The sequence below is a fragment of the Lytechinus variegatus genome, chromosome 3, assembly GCF_018143015.1.
Source record: "Lytechinus variegatus isolate NC3 chromosome 3, Lvar_3.0, whole genome shotgun sequence".
Classification (NCBI taxonomy): Eukaryota; Metazoa; Echinodermata; class Echinoidea; order Temnopleuroida; family Toxopneustidae; genus Lytechinus; species Lytechinus variegatus.
Window position 1 is genome coordinate 44189830 of NC_054742.1, and position 21081 is coordinate 44210910.

Below are 21081 nucleotides of genomic sequence, written 5' to 3' on the forward strand. Positions count from 1 at the left end.
GCCTGTATTCAAAATATTTCGTATTGCTGCCAAATGCTCCAAAAAATTTTGTAATGCAGGCTTGATTATTTGGTTATTTATTGTTTTATTGAGATGGTTTTATTGTGTTTCATTTATTATTATTATTATTGTTATTATGATCATAATCATTATTATTGTTAGTGTTATTATTTCTGTTTTTAATTAATTGATTAATTCATTCATTGTTCTTTACTATTATTATCATCATTTTTTTTTTTGGGGGGGGAACAATATTTTCATGATTATTCATCTTTCTTTTGATAGGCAAGAGATCATATCATTGCTTTGACACTACATTATCAATTAAAAGATGCACTTTTGGACAGGAAATGTCACCTTTGTCACTTATTTCCTTCTGTCAAATATGGGTAGTTTTGGTCATTAATAGACAGTATCAGTGCAGTCTCTTGTATACCAGTGCAATGAAAGAGCATATCATTTTCAACACACTTCAAGTACAGTATACGTATTGAAACGAGGTCCAACATTGGTCCAAGATACTTCCTCATACCTACTTAAAAGCCATTCATGATTATAGCAACAGGAAATACTTGATCAAGCGGTTCTTTTACACATTAATTGTCTGAACAACAGGAGACCAGGGGAGTGTTTCATAAAGAGTTTTATGATGGATTTTCACTGACTAATTTGCTCTCAGCCGATCAGAGGCAAGGGTTTCCATTAGCTTTTAACATTTGTCAATGAAAAACATTGACAAAATTGACAAAAATGTTTATGAAATACTCCTCTATAGCTCGCAATTTATGGTTTCTACTATTAATTATTCAAGGTTGGAATATTTTTCATCATTGATAAATCCGCAAACAAGGAAGGAAATTAGACAGATACCAATTTACAATCTCTGATGAGCAGTATTAAGTACAACGAAAGTAGGGTCCATAATATTGGATCACACTATCCCTACAGTCACGCATTAAGTACCTTTATGGAAACAAGGTCCATCAATAAATATTTCCTTAATGATTGCCAACAGGAAATACTTGATCAAGAGTTTTTTACTTTGAAATATTTTTTATTAATTTAGACCTCTGAAGCATGTATAGTATACATGTACAGTTTCTCCTCATATGAAATTAACCCTCATAATTGTAATCATGAAAAGTGGGGAAAATGTGGGGAAAAATTCATGACTAAGGAAGTGAAATTAAAAGTGGTTGACTGAAAGAGAAAACTCTTAAAATGATTGGTTGCCATTTATAGTTTAAGACACTATCGTACGCAATAATTTTTAAAGAAAGGGGGTTTCGTTCTGACTAATATGTTGACAACCCCCCTCCCAAAAAAAAAATGTCTTGACCACAAATGTTAAGACATTTCATACGTCAGAAAAGATTGACAAGCAAAAAAAAAATCCTAAAAAATTTAGGGGGGGGGGGGTTAGGGGGTAACAGAAAAAATGTAAGGGGGGAGTTTGAATCCCTGGACCCCCCCTGTGTACACCTCTGGGTTAAGAAGTAAATTGGTAAAGGTGTGTTTTAGTTGAAAATAAATAATCCCCAACATCTCATGTGGTAATACCAAACAAGAAGTATTTTGTACCTTGAAAAATCTGAATCAATATTCAAAAGCAATATCATTTTATTCTAAATTCTAGTTCTGATAAGTTTTGCTCAGTTTCCTGGATTATTATTCTTTAAACTGATAATAGTGATACAAACATTGTTAAAAAGACTAGACTGGATGCATCAAATTGAAATATCCAGTGTGAGTGCATGTGTATTTAACCCACTTGAAATTATGTATAGTGCAATCAGTAAAATTGTATATTTATCTACATTTAATTTCTTGCCAATTTTTGAGTGAAAATTCATTTGACACAAGTCTTCCAAAATGGTTCCATGCAGAAATAGTTTCAATTTTTGATGACAATAGCATTTTTAGTTCAAAATAGACCAAACTTATTTGTTTATATTCCTATTCAATGCACGAGTTAACGAGCTCAGCCACCCATACCAAAATTGTAATTGTCCTTTACTTTTCCCTTCCTGCGTGGGAAACCCAAGTTTCATCAATTCTCTGTGCTTACTGGGGCTTATATCTAGTCTAAACTAGATATAATTGTTCTGTTAATAACCATGAGCTTTTTTATAAAAAAAACCTTAAGCTTTTATATATGATCTAGATCTGCAAGTAATATATAATTGAGCACTTAGCTTTGTTAGTGCTGTTGCACAACTCAGCAATATGAAAATAAGAGTTGATGATGTCACTCACTATTTCTTTTGTTTTTGATTGTTAAAATTTATATTGCAATTTTTACAAATTTGGCAATAAGGGCCCTCTTGTTTGAACCACAAAATGTGAAAACGATGGTAATTACACAGGTTCAGGGAGGGAAAAAAAATTCACATGACAACAAGGAGAAATGAGATCATGTAATACAAAAGAAATAGTGAATGATGTCATCGGTCACCTCATTTGCATACCAATCAGGATGTGAATATAAATGTTTTATGAAATTAAGTGAAATTTAAAATGTCATGAATTTTTTATTTTGCATCTGATTGTTTTAAATTTTACAGTGCTTGTTTGATTGTTCTCTTTTTATTTAAACCAACATTTTGTAGGGGTTGACTTGTCCTTTAATAAAAAAATTGTCTGACTTACATTATTGTGTTTGAGAGCGAGGTCATATTTACATGTAGTCAAAGAATATATTAAGCTGTATTTGAAGAGTCATTAGTATGTAGCTATGAGTAATACTTGGACGTGACCTTCATACTACCATATTTTAAAGCTCACACAATTCAAGAAATTTATCTTAAAAACACAGTACTCATTCAAGTTCACAATGATGCAGCAAATTTTTGAGCTAAAGTGTGAGGATATGATTTCATTTAGATCACATCTTTTACTTGGAATGGATGAAGGTCATTCAGTGTCTTCATGCCACACCTCCATGCCCGTAAAGAACCATTCATTTCTTGAAAAAATGTAGAAAGAATTTTTTGCTTTTTTTAGACAAATATTTGACAAATAAAGTCTGAGGCCCTGCAATGTTCTCTCATGACAGACATGCCAAGTCTCACGCATTAAAGGCATGAGGCTGTGGCCTCATCCCCTCAAATCTCTCTCATCACAGCCTATCCCCATACAATGCCTGGTGATATCATGCTGAGTCAAGTTTCCTTGCCTAAAATCTCATGCATGGCTGGTCTTTGAACTTGGCATTTCTGTCAAGATATAATGCTGAATATGGAAAAATGGGCCTGCATTTTATTCAATAATAGAGATAAGAACTTAAAATTCCAGCTTCTCTTAAGTTTTAAACTTTAATTGTTCTTTCGCTCTCAAAGATGTTTTCAAACTGTATCGCATATCATTTGCAGAGAACAAAAGTATGATATCTGTTCTTGCCATATCTATTCCACCTGTGGTTTAAAAAACACCTTTAGTACAGTATTTTATTCCAAGTTCCTGTTTTCTTTTATTGGGGGTGGGTCTCTTGAAACATTTTACTGTTTGGCAGTGAATTGTCCAGTGTATGGGTATTTCCCCTTGATATTTTTCATATCTTTCCTTCTCTTTTTATGAACAGGGCAAGTTTCCAGCTTCCTACAACATGGATGCCAAAAAGGGTAATACAATGAATGTTCCTATAGATCCAAACCACACCCACTTCATTCTCGTAGACAACGGGACAATAGACACGTTTGGAGTGGAAATAACGCTCAGGGGGAAGTTAGAGAAGGCAATCTCAGAGGAACAAATACAAAAATCGTCGGGGAATGATACAGGTGAATAGTTGAATTGTTTTTTTTTTTACTGGTGTCAGAGAAGATACTTTGGCATATTTCGTGAAAGATATCATTCCACTGACAGTAAATGCTCATTTTTTGAACTGCATCTCATTCTTGGGGGCTGCTCAGAAAGCCATCCATAAATTTATATGCATGATGATATGTATGATTGATATATGAAGTGCCAAAATATGAGTGCATATTGTTTTTTAAATTTCCTCCACCATTCACACTGATCCTAATCCTAATATGCTTTACTGTTTTAGCATTTCATTATATTAATTTGAAAATGCTCAGAAAACCATCCATAAATTTATGCAAAATGATATAGTATGATTGACATACCAAGTGCCAAAATATGAGTCCATATTGTGTTTGAAAATTGCCTTCACCATTCAAACTAATGCTAATCCTAATATACTTAAAGCCTGTGTATAGCTTTGGTAAAGGGTCAATAATGTGATTGATAATCGAATATCATCTAATATGACAGTCTTACTGAAGCGCAGAGACCGTTAGATATTTTCCAACTGCACTTCTCTGAGAAAATTTCAAATATTCAAATCTTGGATATATAGCGCCCTCTCTCGGCGATGCTTGTTTTAAATTAAAAAATGGGCATTCAAGCACTTATCTTATAAATTTAGTGATTAGATATCCAAAAGTTACAGACAAAGAACATATCTTGAAAGTTTCAGCCCATTCCATGATTTGGAATTGGATTTAATTGAAAGACAAAAACACACAGATATTTTAATTTGATCGGGTGACCCGATCAAGTTAAATTTCCATGTAAAATCGCAAAATTTATCCTGTAAAACACATTTTCATTTCATATCCTCCACATCATAACTGTTATAGGGCATATCCATTCATATTAGCTAGTAATGGATTGGAATAGTGATAGGTGCATTTTGGTGGATTTACCAAAACTATACACAAGCTTTAACCATTATGGCATTTCATTATTTTAATTTGAAAATACTCATAAACATGTGAATATAAGTTTAAAGGGATGGTCCAGGCTGAAAGTATGTATAGCTTAATAAATAAAGTAGTATTCGCTGAGCAAAATGCCGAAAATTTCATCAAAATCAGATAACAAATAACAAAGTTATTGAATTTTAAAGTTTAGCAATATTTTGTGAAATAGGTGGGCTGATGATGTCATATCCCCACTTGTTCTTTTGTATTTTGTTATATGAAATTATTATTATTTTTTCCTCAAAGAACTAGAAAAATTGGATTGACAACTGATTTAGTGCAAGGGATATCTATTGCTGCAACTTATTTCATTATAAGGGAGACATTATTCACACAAGTATGAAATAATGAAAAAAATATGATTTTATGTAATAACATAATGAATTTTCATGATGACTGTTTTCACAAAATATTGCTGAACTTTAAACTTCAATAACTTGATTATTTGTTATCCGATTTTGATGAAATTTTCGGCATTTTGCTCAGTGAATTCTACTCTATGTATTAAGATATAAATATTTTCAGCCCATACCATCCCTTTGATATTCAGGTTGTCACCCCCCCCCTTTGTGTTGATGCTGGCTTGGTCATTTCTGATTTGAACCAATTCATGTCACACGTCTCATCCTCTTGCATATACATAAATGAACTTGTGCCTGTACCCTCTACTGTTGACTAATACATTTTATCATTCATATTCATGACTTATTCTCTTGAAGTTGTTTATGATTCTGAGAGCCATGTTAATGGCCAACCTGCGAACTGGATACACTTCATGTTTTGGTCAGACTGCCAGTACCTTGCGTGTCTACTTGCTGAAACTTGACACCTTGAAAAGAAAAGCTTTTGCATGTACCATTTCAAGGCTGGTGCTCTATATTGCTATCAATAAATTACTGTACTCTGATACCAGGATGTGTTCAAGGAGAGCTTGTATTTCAAAGTTTTGATGTAGCTTTATATTATGAAGCACAATTCATCAATGTGGAGTTTATTATTGTCAGATGGTTTAAAATGCTGCAGGTACATGTATAGTATTCATAGATTGTCACAAATGATGAAAAGGAGTCCAAGAAAGAGTCATGAAAGAGTCACGTTTATCAATAATAGGTCAATATATTACTGTTACATTATGTGTATTATTATTCTACGGCACATAATACTTGGTACGGTGATATTATCAGGGCTGTATCTGTGCTGTCTTGGGTCCTGGAAGACTTCAAGTAATAAATTCTGCTGGGTAGTAGATACCCATTCACCTCACCCGGGTCAAGTGCAGCACAAAGTCGATAATTCCTTGTTGAATGAAATAAATGCTTGGAGTATGATTGAAATGCGAAAGTTAGAACCACTACTCCATGACACTTCCATATTATTGGATTCATTTGAATGGTAGAATGTAAAGAATGTAAGGTGAATGATAGAAAGTAATGAAACTTACAGTACTGTTAATATGCAATTTCTTTGGTCTAGGTTCAGTAATACTCCCAGGAAGTGTTCATCCTCTGGTTATTATTTGGGGGTTTAATGGAAACTACATACGTATACAGGGCTTCAGTCATGAGTATCAAATTATATTTCAGTTTTTAAATAAACATGTAGGGATAAAAAAAGACTGGGAGCAAATGTGAAAAAGAGTAAAAATTACAGAATGCAAAGAAGAAACCCTGGCTATTACATGAAAGTTTCGCCAATTCTGTTATTTTCAGCTGTGTCGATCCCGATCGTATGTGTGGTCGTGCAAGGTGGACCCAACACAATCCAGACAGCTTATGAAGCCATCAGGAATGGAACTCCTGTTGTCATCGTTGCAGGATCAGGGAGAGCTGCAGATATCATGTCCTATGCATTCCAACATACCAAAGAATACAAAACTACGGAAGGAAAGAAAGAAATGTAAGTTCTTGGAGGGGTGGGGGGCGGTAATTTACTTGATATTTATTTACATGGAAATACATTTAATACACTGTGGCCCGTATTCTGAAGTCGGTTTAACTTAAACTCAGGTTTAAAGTTGTGGTTTAAGTATGGACAGCCAATTGTTACATAATCACTAACGGTAGAGATATCATGCTTCAGCTCATTCGGCTCTCAAAATCATTTATAATTGTGTAGGAAGTATAAATAGATGATTGTCTTCACCATTGTTGAATCTGGAAAGAGCATAGTTAACATATAAAACATTCAACTTAATACAGATTTTTGATACTTTTGGCTTCCCATACTTAAACCACAACATCAAACCAGAGTTTAAGTTAAACCTGACTTCAGAATACGGGCCTGTGTCTTTACAATGTTTTGCTTGTACATTTCTGCATGTGCTAATGTCTTACATTTGTGCAGGTGGTGATCTGTTACTTTGATTTTTGGCTCTGCTTTCAACATGACATGGCATTTCCATCATTAGTCACTTCCAGATCAGATATTGCTGATGTACACCCCCTTTTTACATCAATTCATGTTTGTTCCTGCATTTCCAAGTGAATTATTTTTAAAAAAAATGACAAATGGGTATTACTGAATATTTATCCGGGTAAGGGAAATCTGGAAAATTCCAGATAAGTCTGGAAAATAATTTGTTTTAGGTACTTAACTCGTTGATGTAATTAACAGTCATACTTTTAGTGAAGTGAAGGAAAGCTTTTCCAGCATCGGGCTTTCCCATGAAGTCCAGACTTTGCCACTGTACATGTATGTATGCTTTATCATCAGGGCCATACCGCACCTTACTGTTTGTTGGTAGCTCGTTGGTAAAGCAAAAGGATATCCTGTTTGGAGTCAAATTTGTCATGGATAATTCCGGTTGAAAGATTAACGCAGATAGAGAGGTAGATCAAGTGACTTGGTAGCAATGCTATGATTGAAGCAAAGACAGGAATATGAGATAGAGAGTGACAGAGAAAGAACGGGGGGGGGGGGGGGGGGGGGGGGCATGGTAGATGAGATGGAGAGGAGCTTGAAGAAGAAAAGAGATTTGTATAGTGCATATAGAGAGCAAAAAGGGGAGAGAGAGTGAGGAAGAGAATGTATAAGGAATAAACAAAGAACACATGGAATTTAGCTAGTAAAATTGATTTGAAGATACCTTTTACCTTTTTTAATTTGTTTCCTTGCCCAAAACACTCCGAAGAGTGCCACTGCGCTCCATTTCACTTCCCCCACACACCGAGGCCATCATGACGATATTTGCTTTACACTGAGCTGCGATTTACATGAAATGGCTTAGGTTTGATTTTCATTTTGTTGATCATTGTCAAGCTTTGGAAAAGTGTGGAGAAACAAGTATTAAATGAAAAATGAAATGTAAACCCACTTTAAATGATAAAAAACTTAGTGAAAAAATGCTGGAGATATCCATTATAAACTTTTGTTCAGATTCAGTTATGTCCTCAGATCCACCTGGCACAAAAAGGGTAAAGGTTATGCTTACTAAGTGCTAAAATTTTAATTTGGGTGGCAAAATTGTTACAAAATGCTTGAATGTATCTGTTTGATTTCAATTAACATAAAGTACAATGGAAGTGTATGAGAAATGTTTCGCAGGGTAAGTTTGATTTCGCCTTTTCCCCTCGACACAGCGTGTAAACAAGCATTTCTGCGCAAACATATTTCAGCCAGCTTTACAAAAATGGACAGTGCTCACTCAAGTCTAGCATTATGTCAAAACTTTTACTTTCATTGGAAAGATGAGACCCAAACCCAAGATTGTATGTGACAAAATTACCTACATGTTATATATTTTTTGATACCCAGGGCTTTTTCAAAGTGTTAACTTTTTTTGATACGCACTGTATAGTGTTTCTTGTTGAATATCATGTGAAATAACTTTATATCAATGTTTTTTCCTCGGATAGGAAGCCATATAAATTCGGGATCCTGTTTGTTTATCGTTAAATGGAGAAGGAATGTGAGACAGAGATATGCATGATGAAGAGACGGCCAGAGAGGGAGATGAGAGATAGTGAATGAGAAGAAAAAAAGTGACAATATAGAAAAATGAACCGGATATGAGGGGGTAGATAGGGAGAAAAAAATAGAGGAGAGGAAAGTAGATTTAAAGCAATTAATGCTTTTCATTGTGTTTTAATTAAAAAGAATTTTTAAGAACTGTTGTGATTTAACAGAAAAAATGAAAGAATACAAAGCTTTGTATGAACTATTTTCCCTTCTTATGTACATTAATGTTTTTATTCCTTTTGAAGGAGGGACCCCCTCCCAAAGTTTAGATGTATATTCTGATTTGCAACAGTGCATTAGCAAGTTGGTTTTCTCTAGGAATTATTGATTCTTATACCAATCAATGAACTTTCCAAGATGATTGAAATGTGTCTAACCTCCATAGACCTTTTTTTTTTCAGAAAAGGAATACTTAATTTAGTTTGATATCGTAAAGTGAAGCTACATTAACAATGTTTTTTAATCTTCAGAGTGAGGAATGTAATGTCAGAGACGGTCAAAGTTGAAGTTGCCAATATGATCCAGAAGGAGTTTGGTGAGAAGCAATTGGACCTTCACCTCACTCGTATTGAGGCCTGCATCCAGCATAAGCATCTGATCACTGTCTATGAGCTGGGGGCTAGTGCCACCATGGATATTGACGGTGCTATTCTTCATGCTCTTCTTAAAGGTATATTCATTCTTTATATTTGAAAGTATTCCCCCAGTTGCTAATTTGTTATAAAAAGTATCACCAACTTGATTTTTTTTATCCTACCAATCATACCCCTGCCAAACAAGTTTGAAATAGTTGTATTGGATTTGATGTACAGTTGGGCAGTCAATTGTTCCATTTCAAACCTTGCGTATCAAACTAATTTTTTCAAATGCTCATGTCACTTGTCGCACACGTTGGTCTTTTGCTATTACTTGCTTGTGTTTACTAACATCCTACCAACAGTGGACCTCATCAATACACCTAAATTCATTGTCAGAATTAGACTTAGAAATTTATCAATTTGAACTAGCATATTGTGTACATGATTACATTAAATATATTTTGACCTTATATTTCACAGCTAACAAGGGAAGGATCCAAGACCAGCTGAGGCTAGCTCTGATCTGGAACCGTGTGGACGTTGCCAAACGAGAGATCTTCACTGATGATCGGGAGTGGGGGGTAAGACCAATCCCTGGATCTATGTTCTGGTCTTGGTCCTGTTTAGCCAGACTTTTCATCAGAAACAATGCTCTTGTCAACAACAAAAAACAGTCATCATGAAATTTTCCATTTACAAAAATTGATGAAATAGTACAGTGAAATTCATGACAGACATTCAGCATTTTTTCAGTCATGAATATTGAGATTTCATTATTTATAGAAATCTCATTGAATCTTGCATACCATACAATAATCTAATGCTTAGTGGAAAAAAATACACTTCTCTCATAGTCTGATTTTGATTAGACACGTATTGCAAGACAGACTTTATTCTATTATTATTGGTAATTCCATTTCATAGAACTTTTGGACAATTCTATAAAATATGTAATCCGACCACAGTATCTGAAACTTAATGAAATGATTTGCCTGTGTTTTCTTCTTCATATGAAAATTTGCAATGTTTAGAAATTATCATTGCTTGAGCAGTTCTACAAAGGGAAATGAGAAAAAAAAATGAGAGACAGACATACAGAAAGGTTCTCTTGGTTATTTTATGGAATTGCATTGGTATCACATGCTATTTTTATTCTGCCTACAGAAAGGACAACTGAATGAATCCTTGCGCTATGCCTTGGTGAATAATCAGGTCAATTTCATTGAACTCTTCTTAGAGCAAGGGGTCAATCTGAAGGAATACTTGACCATCAAGGAAATGACCATTCTTTACAATGAGGTAACTCGAATTGATGAGTTTTAATTTGTATGATTTTTTTCATAGTTTGGCTATGAAACTTTAAATCTTAATCCTAGGTCTAAATAATTCTATTGGATCATGAAATTAACAAAAGAAATCAGGTTCAATTTTCTAAAATATACTATTCATAAGATATATAAACAAAAATATACATGTTCTAATTATAAATATTCTGCATATAATAATTATTTTGTATGATAAGATATTGTAAATTTGTGTGTAAAGTACCTTTGTTGCAGTTGACTTGCATAAAGTGGGCATTTGGAGGAAACATAGGATCAATTTGCAAGTCAATTTTAGATCTTAATATCAGTCTTTTTCATTTAAAATTGGCAAATGATCTGATTTACTTTTTGCAACAGTTGTATTTGATCTATTTTTTTAGAGCTATTGACAAAATTAAGAGATCTTTGTTTATTATAGATTAAGAATTAGACAATGCAATTCTTGTTCAAATGATGAAATGAAACAGCTTATTAGTTTTGACAATTTTTCACTTAAAATTGATTAAGTGCTGGAAGTTTCAAGAAAGAAAGGCCTAACAAAATGATCACAGATATGAATCATGTTAAAACTAAAAACATGCTGTGCAGTTGAATGGTATATGAAGTATCATCTAGAAGAATTTGTATGTTAGTTCTCTTGCAAATTGGATACATTACCAGCTAGGAATTTGGCTTTGATAATCAATTTTTAATCATATTGCTATATTAGGAATACTGAAGCTGAATCTGAAGTATAAATGAATTTATTTAATTCTCTATCTTGTGTTTTACAGATTCGGTCAAATTCACTTCTTTACGAACAGTTGGAGAAATACAGAGGAAAGGTATGGAGTTATTGCTTTTCTCTTTGTTTAAATCTCACCACTTGGTTTACGATTTCTCAATTTTGGTTTTTACACATCTGACAAATGGTAATAATTGGTATTGACATTGGTTTTTACCTTGAAAAACGGATATAGTGCAATTTCCTTCTGCCATCTAAAAGGCTCAAAGGATCCTACAAATGAAAACAGAAGCATATATGCTATTGTGATGATAGTGTCCTGTGAAGTACGTATGTTTGTAGCAAATTGGGTTATGAGGTTGAAAAGGTAGCTTCTCAAAGTAATAAATATATTTTCCTGGTATCTCGGTATTGCTTATATGCAGCAATACAATATCAGATAACAAGTTTTAGCAAATTGGCTATGTCATGCATGATCTCAATTTGTCTTTCCTTGAAAGCATAACTGAGACATACTGTAGGCCTACATATATGTACTTTTCTGAATGCGACGTTTTGAAATTTTCATTGTGATTTTTTTTTAAATAGGTTCAAAGTGTATTGACCCAATTTATGAGTATCAGCAATCATGGGTAGTATTTTAGGTCACTGGGTCAAGGTCAATTAAGTGATGAAAATTTGTATTCCATAAAAATTATCTTTTATAAAACCCATTCATGCTCATATATTTTTGAGCTTGTAAATATTGAACAGACTTATATATTACATACATGTATATATATATCATCACTGTTTTCATGAAGTACAGTATTCCTATTGCATATTGGAATGAAGATGATTTGATTTGGGGGTCACAAATTCAATATCAAATGTCACATGGGTCATTATGTGAAAATTGAAGAAGTGTATAATAATCTAGTCGTGGTGCAGGTATAACTGTCAATTGCTTTGAGGCGAGAATCCATCAGTTCAAAATGTTATTCTCTTTGGTACCTGTCTTTTTTACATTTAGTACTCCAATATCAAGTTCAATCTTGAGCACGTTGGCAAGGTTATCCGAGATCTGATGTTTGACACTTACCAGCCGCTCTACCTGCGGGATCCAGGGGTATACGTCCTATCGGAAGATGACATCAGGCAAGACAAGTCCAAACGAAATGAAGCATTTGATGACACCAGTGATGACGAGTCATCAACCGATGAGGAAGATGATGAGAACGAAACCGGTGCCACACCCAGGGTCGATCCATTCTCTGTGGAAGAAGGGCTAGCCAGTTTTGGAAATGCCATGATGCCAGCAAGTGAGTTCAGTTCCTGTTCAGTTTGATACTCCTTGTCATGCTTACAGCACTATTTCAGTGAATGAAACTATAAATAGATTACTTTTGTGTCAATTACATGTTATTTAGTCGTTTTATATCTATATCAATGCATCCTTTTAATCCAGCTTTTGTTGTTAATACTTGGTGAAAATCCCCAATTTATTGATTCTGGGGTGACAGACCTTGTAGCGCAAAAGAGTTGAATGATTGGAAGGGGGAAAGAAAACATTGTTCCATAACACTGTATCCAATGGGATTTCTGTAGTATCTAGTGGCTTCATCATTTAAATGAAAAGATGGTCTACAGATAGGACATCACTTGACGAAGTCATATACTATATATATTCATTTAAAAATAATATGTATTTGCCCCAGATTGGAAACATTAACACAAGGTCTGGTACCCCAGGGATGATATGCCTTCATGGTTCTTTATCTTTCACAATTCAGTATTTCTTTAATGAAAACTTTATGCCTGTTTGTATTTAGATGGCAGTTTAATAGAGATTCCCTTGTGCATGAAGTGTGAAACCATTTGTGTCTAAAACTGTTTTTTACGTGTTTGCTGTTCTTAATCCTGCTTTATTCTACCTGCAAGTGCCTTTGGCCACAATCCAAGAACACATAGAGATGAAATTCCTTCCCGAAGATGAACCTATAGATATTGATACAGGTTTCCGTGTAGATGGTAATATCTTGTAGATGGTAATATCTCTGATAACTTGGGGTTCATACATTCATTCTAGCCTTCTCGTGGTTATCAAGGTTTGAGTCATTTATTCAGTTGGATGATACAGGTTTTTCATTGCTTGGATATTGGTTTATTTGGTTTGTATCAAAGGCAGTGGTCTACAGTAGATATGAAAGAAAGCAGCTATTTAGGGCTTTGTTTTAGTGACCAAGGTTGCAATTTGTTTTTGAAAAAGGAGCAAATAAAAGCACCCCAAGTGACAAGGCTTGAAATGATATACATGTAGATATATCATTTTATATTTAGGTTTATCTTTTGTTTATGAAATAACTATTTTGGGATGTTAAAAGAAAAAAAAAGATAATGGTTGATATTGTTACGGTTTTACATTCCTTTTGCGTACATTATGTTTGCCCATTTCATTGTTTTGTCATAAGTGACCGTCAACCTCACAATCCACAAGAAGTTATCCAAAATGAATTTAGATAATGGTTGATCTTGTTACGGTTTTACATTTCTTTTGTGTACATTATGTTTGCCCATTTCATTGTTTGGTCATAAGTGACCGTCCACTTCACAATCCACAATAAGTTATCCAGAATGAATTTTAGGATTTGTTTAACTCTACAGCTTATAAGCTACATTTCTGAATTTGGGGTTCATTTTAAGCACAAAGTACTATTTTTGTGTGGGACATGCATGTACTATGTAAAAATTGGAAGACAGGGACCATAAATTGTTTTACTTGAGATTCATGCTTATAAATTAGATTGAAATTTCCTCATGATGACATCCAATTTCCTGGAATATTTAATTTTTCAGTACCATGTATTATTAGAGGTACATGTAAATCCAGAGGTAATGTTGTCATCCATAATGAATATAACTCACATGTGTAGTTAGTTCATCAGGGGTGTATGTAATCCATCAAAACACATTTACCAAATGTAAATTTAGCTAAAGAATTTATAGTTCACAGGTTCAAAAGTGGCGACTATGAAATATTGATAAGTTTGTGTATATCTTTGCATAGAATAGTAATGGGCCATGCATGTATTTTCATAATGCACTTGAATTTTCGAAAATGTAATATTGCATATACTTAGTTGGGATGATTAGCAGGCCACAAAGAAAGGGTGAATTACATGTAGTTCTTTTACGGGATAAAACAAGTCTGTATCTCACCAATAACAGTTTATGATATTAGTCTCATTTCTGAGCTTACACTGTAGGTTTCACTTTATAAGCCATGGTTTACCTTTAAATCTGGTTAAGTGTGGGTAGCCTAAGTGTAAAAACTTTGGTTTGCTGATATTTTTCTGATGTTTAATTGTCTTTGAAAAAGCCTTATTCATGATTCCTAGCCTGTAAGAGCTGAATGCCAGATCTGATGAGAGCATAATTTATGTTTGGCTATCCAAAAGTTCACTTTGCTATTTTTCTCAATAGCTTATATTGTCTTTTAGAGAAACAATTGGCTAATTTCTTAAAACAATATCAAATGTTTTCATTAAAAATTACTTGTGTCATATTTTCTCAAGGTTTAGCCGGGTGCCGACGCTCAGTCCTTGCGCGTGTTGGAAATGTGACAAACCCTTTAAAAGGTTGAATGATTGGCATGAGTATTTTTTTCCAGTATCAATGAAAGGAATGCTACTGCAACTGCATCATGTTTTTAAGCATCTTTTGTTTTAGTTTACATTTTGAAATCTAAATAATACATCATTATAATTATAATGTTGGCTGTCCTCATAAGTATATCACATGCTCAGGACCATCTTGTCATAAGTATCATTTATGATTTTATTGTTTAATTTGGAAACTTTTCTCTTATTTTAGTTTACAACCAGCTTATATTTTATGCATCATAATAAAAGCATTTAAAATGCCACCTTTGAGGAAAAGAAGATTGATATAAGAATATGCTTTATTTATTTTTCTGTTGTCATCATTATTGTTTATATGTACTAACAACTTTTTATTACTAATTAATGATCATAAAAGCACTTTGCCACATTGGATGGATTTGTTCTTATTTGCATGCTACGATCACTATTACCCTATTACTTTCACATGTAGAGTCATTAAATTTGAATGTGTTACATATTAGTTGTCCTGCATTCTATAATTTGCTTTGAGAGTAATATCTACATTCAAATCCAGTCGGATCATTTTTTGATGGTGCAAAAAAAAATGCATTTTTAATATCTATATAATTTGTTTCAATGAAGTTTAGCTGCAGTTAATTGAAAAGAATAAAGTCATGATTATTAGTAAGGAAAAATACTTGAATCAAGTGCACGTATGCAAACATTGTCTATATTATTCAATTAGTTGTCACGAGGATAGTAACATATTCAATTACCTTTCAACATGAATATTTTCACACTGCATGAACTGTATGCCATTTTCATAGTTTAGTAACATATTGAAATGTCTTTACCACATTCATTATGATTTTTAAACATTGTTTTTAGTACTCAGAATGTTGCAATTTTCTTTATTTTTTTTGCTTTCTCATTCTACATGTATATCAGAATAAGAGTTTCTTTATTATTTTGAATTTTAATAGAAACTTACTAATATATGTAAAGATATAAAAGTTATTTTTCTTATTGTGTTATGAAAATGTAGTCTCGAACAGCATTATAAAGAAAGGCCACTCCAAATTATGTATTTTTTCCATCATTTATATTATCTGCTTTGAGCTGTTTCTATTTCTATATGTATGAAAATAAAATGAAAATAAGGGCTCTATAATGAAAGAAACAAAGAATGCAAACCCTGTGCATAGAATTCAGTGAGTTTTATAATAATTATAATAATCAGTTTTATCTGGATTAATGTCATCAATCACTATATTAATCTAAGCTCTATCTGTTTTGCTTTCAGACATGAATAGGAATGTGCAGACCAACCAGTTTGAGTATCCTCTCCGTGAACTCTTCATCTATGCCATCCTGCAGAATTGGCATGATATGGCCAAGCTGTTCTGGGAGGAAGGCAGGGAATCCATAGCATCCGCACTAGCAGCAAGCAAGATGCTCAAGGGAATGGCCGACAAGGAAGACGACTCGGACCAGATCGATAACATGATAGCACACGCAGAGTAAGTGGAGTTGCAGTGACTTGTAATTTAGTGATAGTGATGATGAGGATGATAATGTTGTTGGTGATGATGATAATGATGATTGAATTGAATGTATTTATTGTGCTGAGTAGGAAATTCCTTTCACATCGGGTTTACAAAATTACAAATACATATGCACATACACAGAATGAATAGACTTACAATACCGTGAGATTACATACACATACAAAATGCTGTATATGGAAATTTCAAATATGATAGAATAAGTACAATTGCAAATATATTAATTGGTTTGTGATTCCATCTCAAGCCCGAATACGGAGGGGAGGGGGGGGGTGTTATGAGTATTGCAAGAAGGTAAATTAAAGGTTAAGGAGTATTAAAAGGGGTGGGGTTCATAGTAAGCTAAGTGCAATTCCCCATTCTATCTGATAACTGTACTATTAAACACATCTTGAGAATTGGGGACGAATGACTGCCTAAAATGTACTCTGTTGGTACGGGAGACACAGAGGCAAACACCGGACCTATTGATGGTGCTGGTATGATGATGGTGAGGGTGATGGTTGTGGTGGTGGTGTTGGTGGTTTGATGATGTTTATGCATGATAGTGATGAAAAATGTAAAGAAAAAATAAAAAACAGTGATGATAATCATAATAAATTTGTGTAGATCCATTTGAATACAAATGCTCAAGGAGTAGTATGGGGATGAGTAACAATATTATATTAAAAGTGATATGAAGCAATGAAAAATTGTTGTTATGCTGAATTTAAACAGAATTGCTGCTTATGAATTTATGAAAAAAAGTATTCACTGTTATTTGAATTCTATGTAGCGAGTCTAGAAATACTTCATTGCCATTCTGATATCAACCTGCATTCATCTTGTATTCCTCTTAGAACCTATGAAGAGTTAGCCATAGGCGTTCTGAATGAGTGCTATGTGGAGGATGAAGAACGTTCAGCCTTGCTTCTGGTCTGTGAGCTTCCATTCTGGGGTAATTCTACCTGCCTTAACATGGCTGTGGAGGCATTGGACAAGAACTTCATTGCACACTCGGGAGTACAGAATCTTCTCACTCAAATCTGGATGGGTAAAATATCGGATGAGACCAGTCCATTTCAGGTAATTTCCATGATATATTCTTATTTTTATTTCTTGGGACCAGAGAAAGCTGTCCGACTCAAGATAAATTTGATTTATGATGCGTATATGACACATGTTTTGCATAATCTGTTCTTACAGATTATTTCGATTTAAGTTTAATATCAGACCTATGAAAGTTTGACAAATCGATGGTTGTTCAAGGCAAGCACTGAAATATATTGTGTATGAGTGAGCTAAGGTTAAAACGTAATCATGTCTTCGTTTTGATCATCTTGTCAAGCAAATAAATTTTTTATTTGACCTATTTTGTCAAAATTGTAAATGTCTGATAAATATTGTTGGCCAGGCTTTGGTATATATGCTGTTTTGGTTTTTCTCACTATATTAGAGAATAATAATCATATATACTCCACTGATTTGTTTGTATTTCCTTAGTGTAGCTGTAGATGTGTATATCATTCCAGCCATTGATATATTTTGTTTTGTTTCTATCTCATTGGTGTAGCTATGGATGTGTACCTTGTTCCCGCCATTGATATATTTTTTGGTGAAATTCCGTGAAGATGAGGGTGATGAAGAACAAGCAGAGCTTGAGAAGAGACTAAGCAGCAAGAAGGAGAAGCTGGCTGCTAAATCAGTTGTAAGTAGAATAAACATTGTCCATTTTTGTATTTTCATTAGAATAAAATCTGTCCCTTTGTGTAGTATGTAGTTTTTTACACATGTATAAAGCTCTTGTGCTACTCTTAGAGTAATTGTTTCAATTCTTTATGTAGCATATAGATCTTCATTATCATTTATGTCAACTAGCATTTATTTTTCATATCTGAATGATAATTAAAAATTCATGTTTACTTCAAAAGGTAAATTGTGGATTTATTTCCACAAATTAAGTCTTAACACGAACAATGCAATAATTTGAACTATGATTACAATTTCAATCATAGCTTCACATTTATTGCATTGTGAATGTTTATGCATATAAAAAAAGTTCAGTTTTGATATAGTAAGCTGAATTTCCCTATTTTGCCAAAGAAGGATTTGATTGAATTAAAATGTATGTTTTACAACTGAGAGAAAACAGTTCTGAGAACCAAGGACAAAATAAATAAGTTTTGCAAAAGAAAAAATGTTGGTACTTAGAGATATTTTCTTACAGATATAGAGATATTTTCTTTTCTTTTGTTATTGCGAGAGGTAACCTTGTTGTGAATACACACCATACCTTACAACCAAAAAGAAGATTGCTTTTTCCCCCTTGAAATAAAAAACATGGATATAATTTAAACAATCATATTTGTTCATTACCCCATTTCCATCATTCAACCACCAATCAGGTAACCCAATATTTCATTTTCTGAGAGTAATGTCTGCATATTTCAGTTCACTCTTCTCATTCATTTTGTTTGCCTTGTTCAGGATGATGTCTTTGTACCTGAAGGTGATCCAAGGAATAAGAGTATTGAGATGGGAGTTGTTGTCCAACCTCCTTCTGAGAGCGGTGACAGTGGAATGGCAAGCCAGACCAGGTCAGTATCATACCATGTTACCAGATCAGTGATGGAATATTCTGGAAACTGATTCAAAGTGTATCTGAGTTTGTCAAAGTGAATTCCTTTTCTTCTGCTCCCAATTGTACTTTTTTCATGTTTGTAAAAAAAAAAAATCGCTATCACCATCGTCATCATAACAGTATCCTTGTGTCAATCATTAATAAACAATTCATTATTACTATTACCATGGCCATCAGCAGCATCAAACTCGTCTTCTTCCTCCTCCTCCTCATCATCATTGCTGTCCTCATCATCATTGCCTAATCCAATACCATCATCAAACTCCTCCTCATCTTCATCATCATCATCAATTATCATCATCGCCATAGTCATAAATCATTATCATCATCTTCGTCATTTTCATCGCCATCGTTGTCATCATAGTTATCGTCGTTGTCATCATTATCATCATCAAAATCATCATCTTCATTATCCCCCTGCACTACTACCATCATTATCATCACCTTCATATTAATATTCACCAACACCTTCATTATTATCATTTTTGTTACCATTATCGTTGTCATTGTAAGTCTTTCATAATGTCTTTTTATTCAGGCTACTTGAGAACAAGAATGGCCACGCTGCTAAGCCAAAGTCAGAGGAGGAAAAAGATGAAGATACATTCAGCCTTATGAATGCTCGTCTTGACATCAGAGACAGTGGCAAAGAACTCTCGTGGTGGCAAAGATTCAAGTTCTTCTATGATGCACCCATGATCACTTTCAGACATAATGTGGTATGTATTCAGGCATTGGTTGTACTGTAATCTATGACATTACAAGTATGTGGGAGGTCAGTTTTTTCTTACTCAACATGAAACACCTGCGAATTGGATTAATTGATATGTATTATATGAAAGATGAGTATTACTCTTATTTCTCAGTATTCTATTTCTGGTTTTACCAATGTTTAAATGTGTATTTTAATGAAAGTATTCATTGTGACAGTCTCTTGTAACTTCAAATGTAATTTATTTTGCTTTTTTCCTTTCCCCTTTCTTTTGGTCTCCTTTCTCCCTCTCATTCCACTCAATGTTTCCTCCAATACTTTTTCCATTACAGTTGTCCTACATTGTCTTCTTGGTGCTGTACAGCTATGTCATCCTTGGCAAATTTGAGAAGGAAATCTTTGAGTACGTCCTTATCGTCTGGGTTATATCTTTATTCACTGAGGAGTTTAGACAGGTAAAAGCAACTTGAAAGTAATAAAAAAAAGAAATAAATTGAGCTATATATCTGTAAGTCGGATGCATTTAAGTCTGCTAACATTTCTTATTCGCAATGTCCTAATCGGTTTGCTTGTAGCTTCTTGCTCTTTTGACTAATAACATGCTTTTGTTTTATTTTTTTTTAAAATACAAATTGTACCTTTAGTGTTAATGACATCATACTGATATCATATTTTCATATTTAAGTGGATATAATGAATGAGATGCATTATGAAATCATTAAGATCTGACAGATTTCCAAAGGCTTTCATCATTCCATCAAAGAAAAAACAGAAAAACCAACAGGAAAAAAAATGAACTTCGAAAAGAATATTTAACGTTTTTATTTTATTTTGCTATTGGTACACTTGAGTGTAGGTCAAAGTAGCAATGGTGTCATTCTTCTGACGGCAAATAATCTTTTTTTCTTTCACACAGATTGCTCAAGGTGAAAGCAGCACTTGGAAGAGCCGTCTCATTGCATGGATCACTGACTACTGGAACTTACTTGATCTTGCGACCCTGACATCCTTTGCAGTTGGGGAGATCTTACGGTTTAGTGGCTTCTCTGAAGCAGGTCACGTTGTTCTTTCGTTGAACCTCATCCTCTTCTGTATTCGACTGCTTCACATCTTTTCCATCAGCAAGCAACTGGGACCAAAACTCATCATGATCCAAAGGATGGTTAGTTAAACATAGAGATGCTCTTCAGACATGCTGTGGCAATGCCCACCAACAAAACTTTGCAACAAAT

At 33.8% G+C, this 21081-nt stretch overlaps 1 protein-coding gene across 1 annotated transcript in view; it reads left to right on the forward strand.

Annotated features, from left to right (window-relative positions):
- Positions 1–21081, forward strand: part of LOC121412033 (transient receptor potential cation channel subfamily M member-like 2) — a 53612-nt gene that overhangs the window by 17183 nt on the left and 15348 nt on the right. Inside the window, exons 8-22 of the mRNA XM_041604945.1 lie at positions 3581–3779; positions 6476–6662; positions 9194–9393; positions 9782–9882; positions 10466–10600; positions 11400–11450; positions 12363–12651; positions 13271–13360; positions 16256–16472; positions 17357–17582; positions 18070–18204; positions 18984–19093; positions 19676–19856; positions 20182–20304; positions 20766–21011. Of these exons, the coding sequence (XP_041460879.1) occupies positions 3581–3779; positions 6476–6662; positions 9194–9393; positions 9782–9882; positions 10466–10600; positions 11400–11450; positions 12363–12651; positions 13271–13360; positions 16256–16472; positions 17357–17582; positions 18070–18204; positions 18984–19093; positions 19676–19856; positions 20182–20304; positions 20766–21011 (2490 nt within the window). The remainder of the gene's footprint in view (positions 1–3580; positions 3780–6475; positions 6663–9193; positions 9394–9781; positions 9883–10465; positions 10601–11399; positions 11451–12362; positions 12652–13270; positions 13361–16255; positions 16473–17356; positions 17583–18069; positions 18205–18983; positions 19094–19675; positions 19857–20181; positions 20305–20765; positions 21012–21081) is intronic.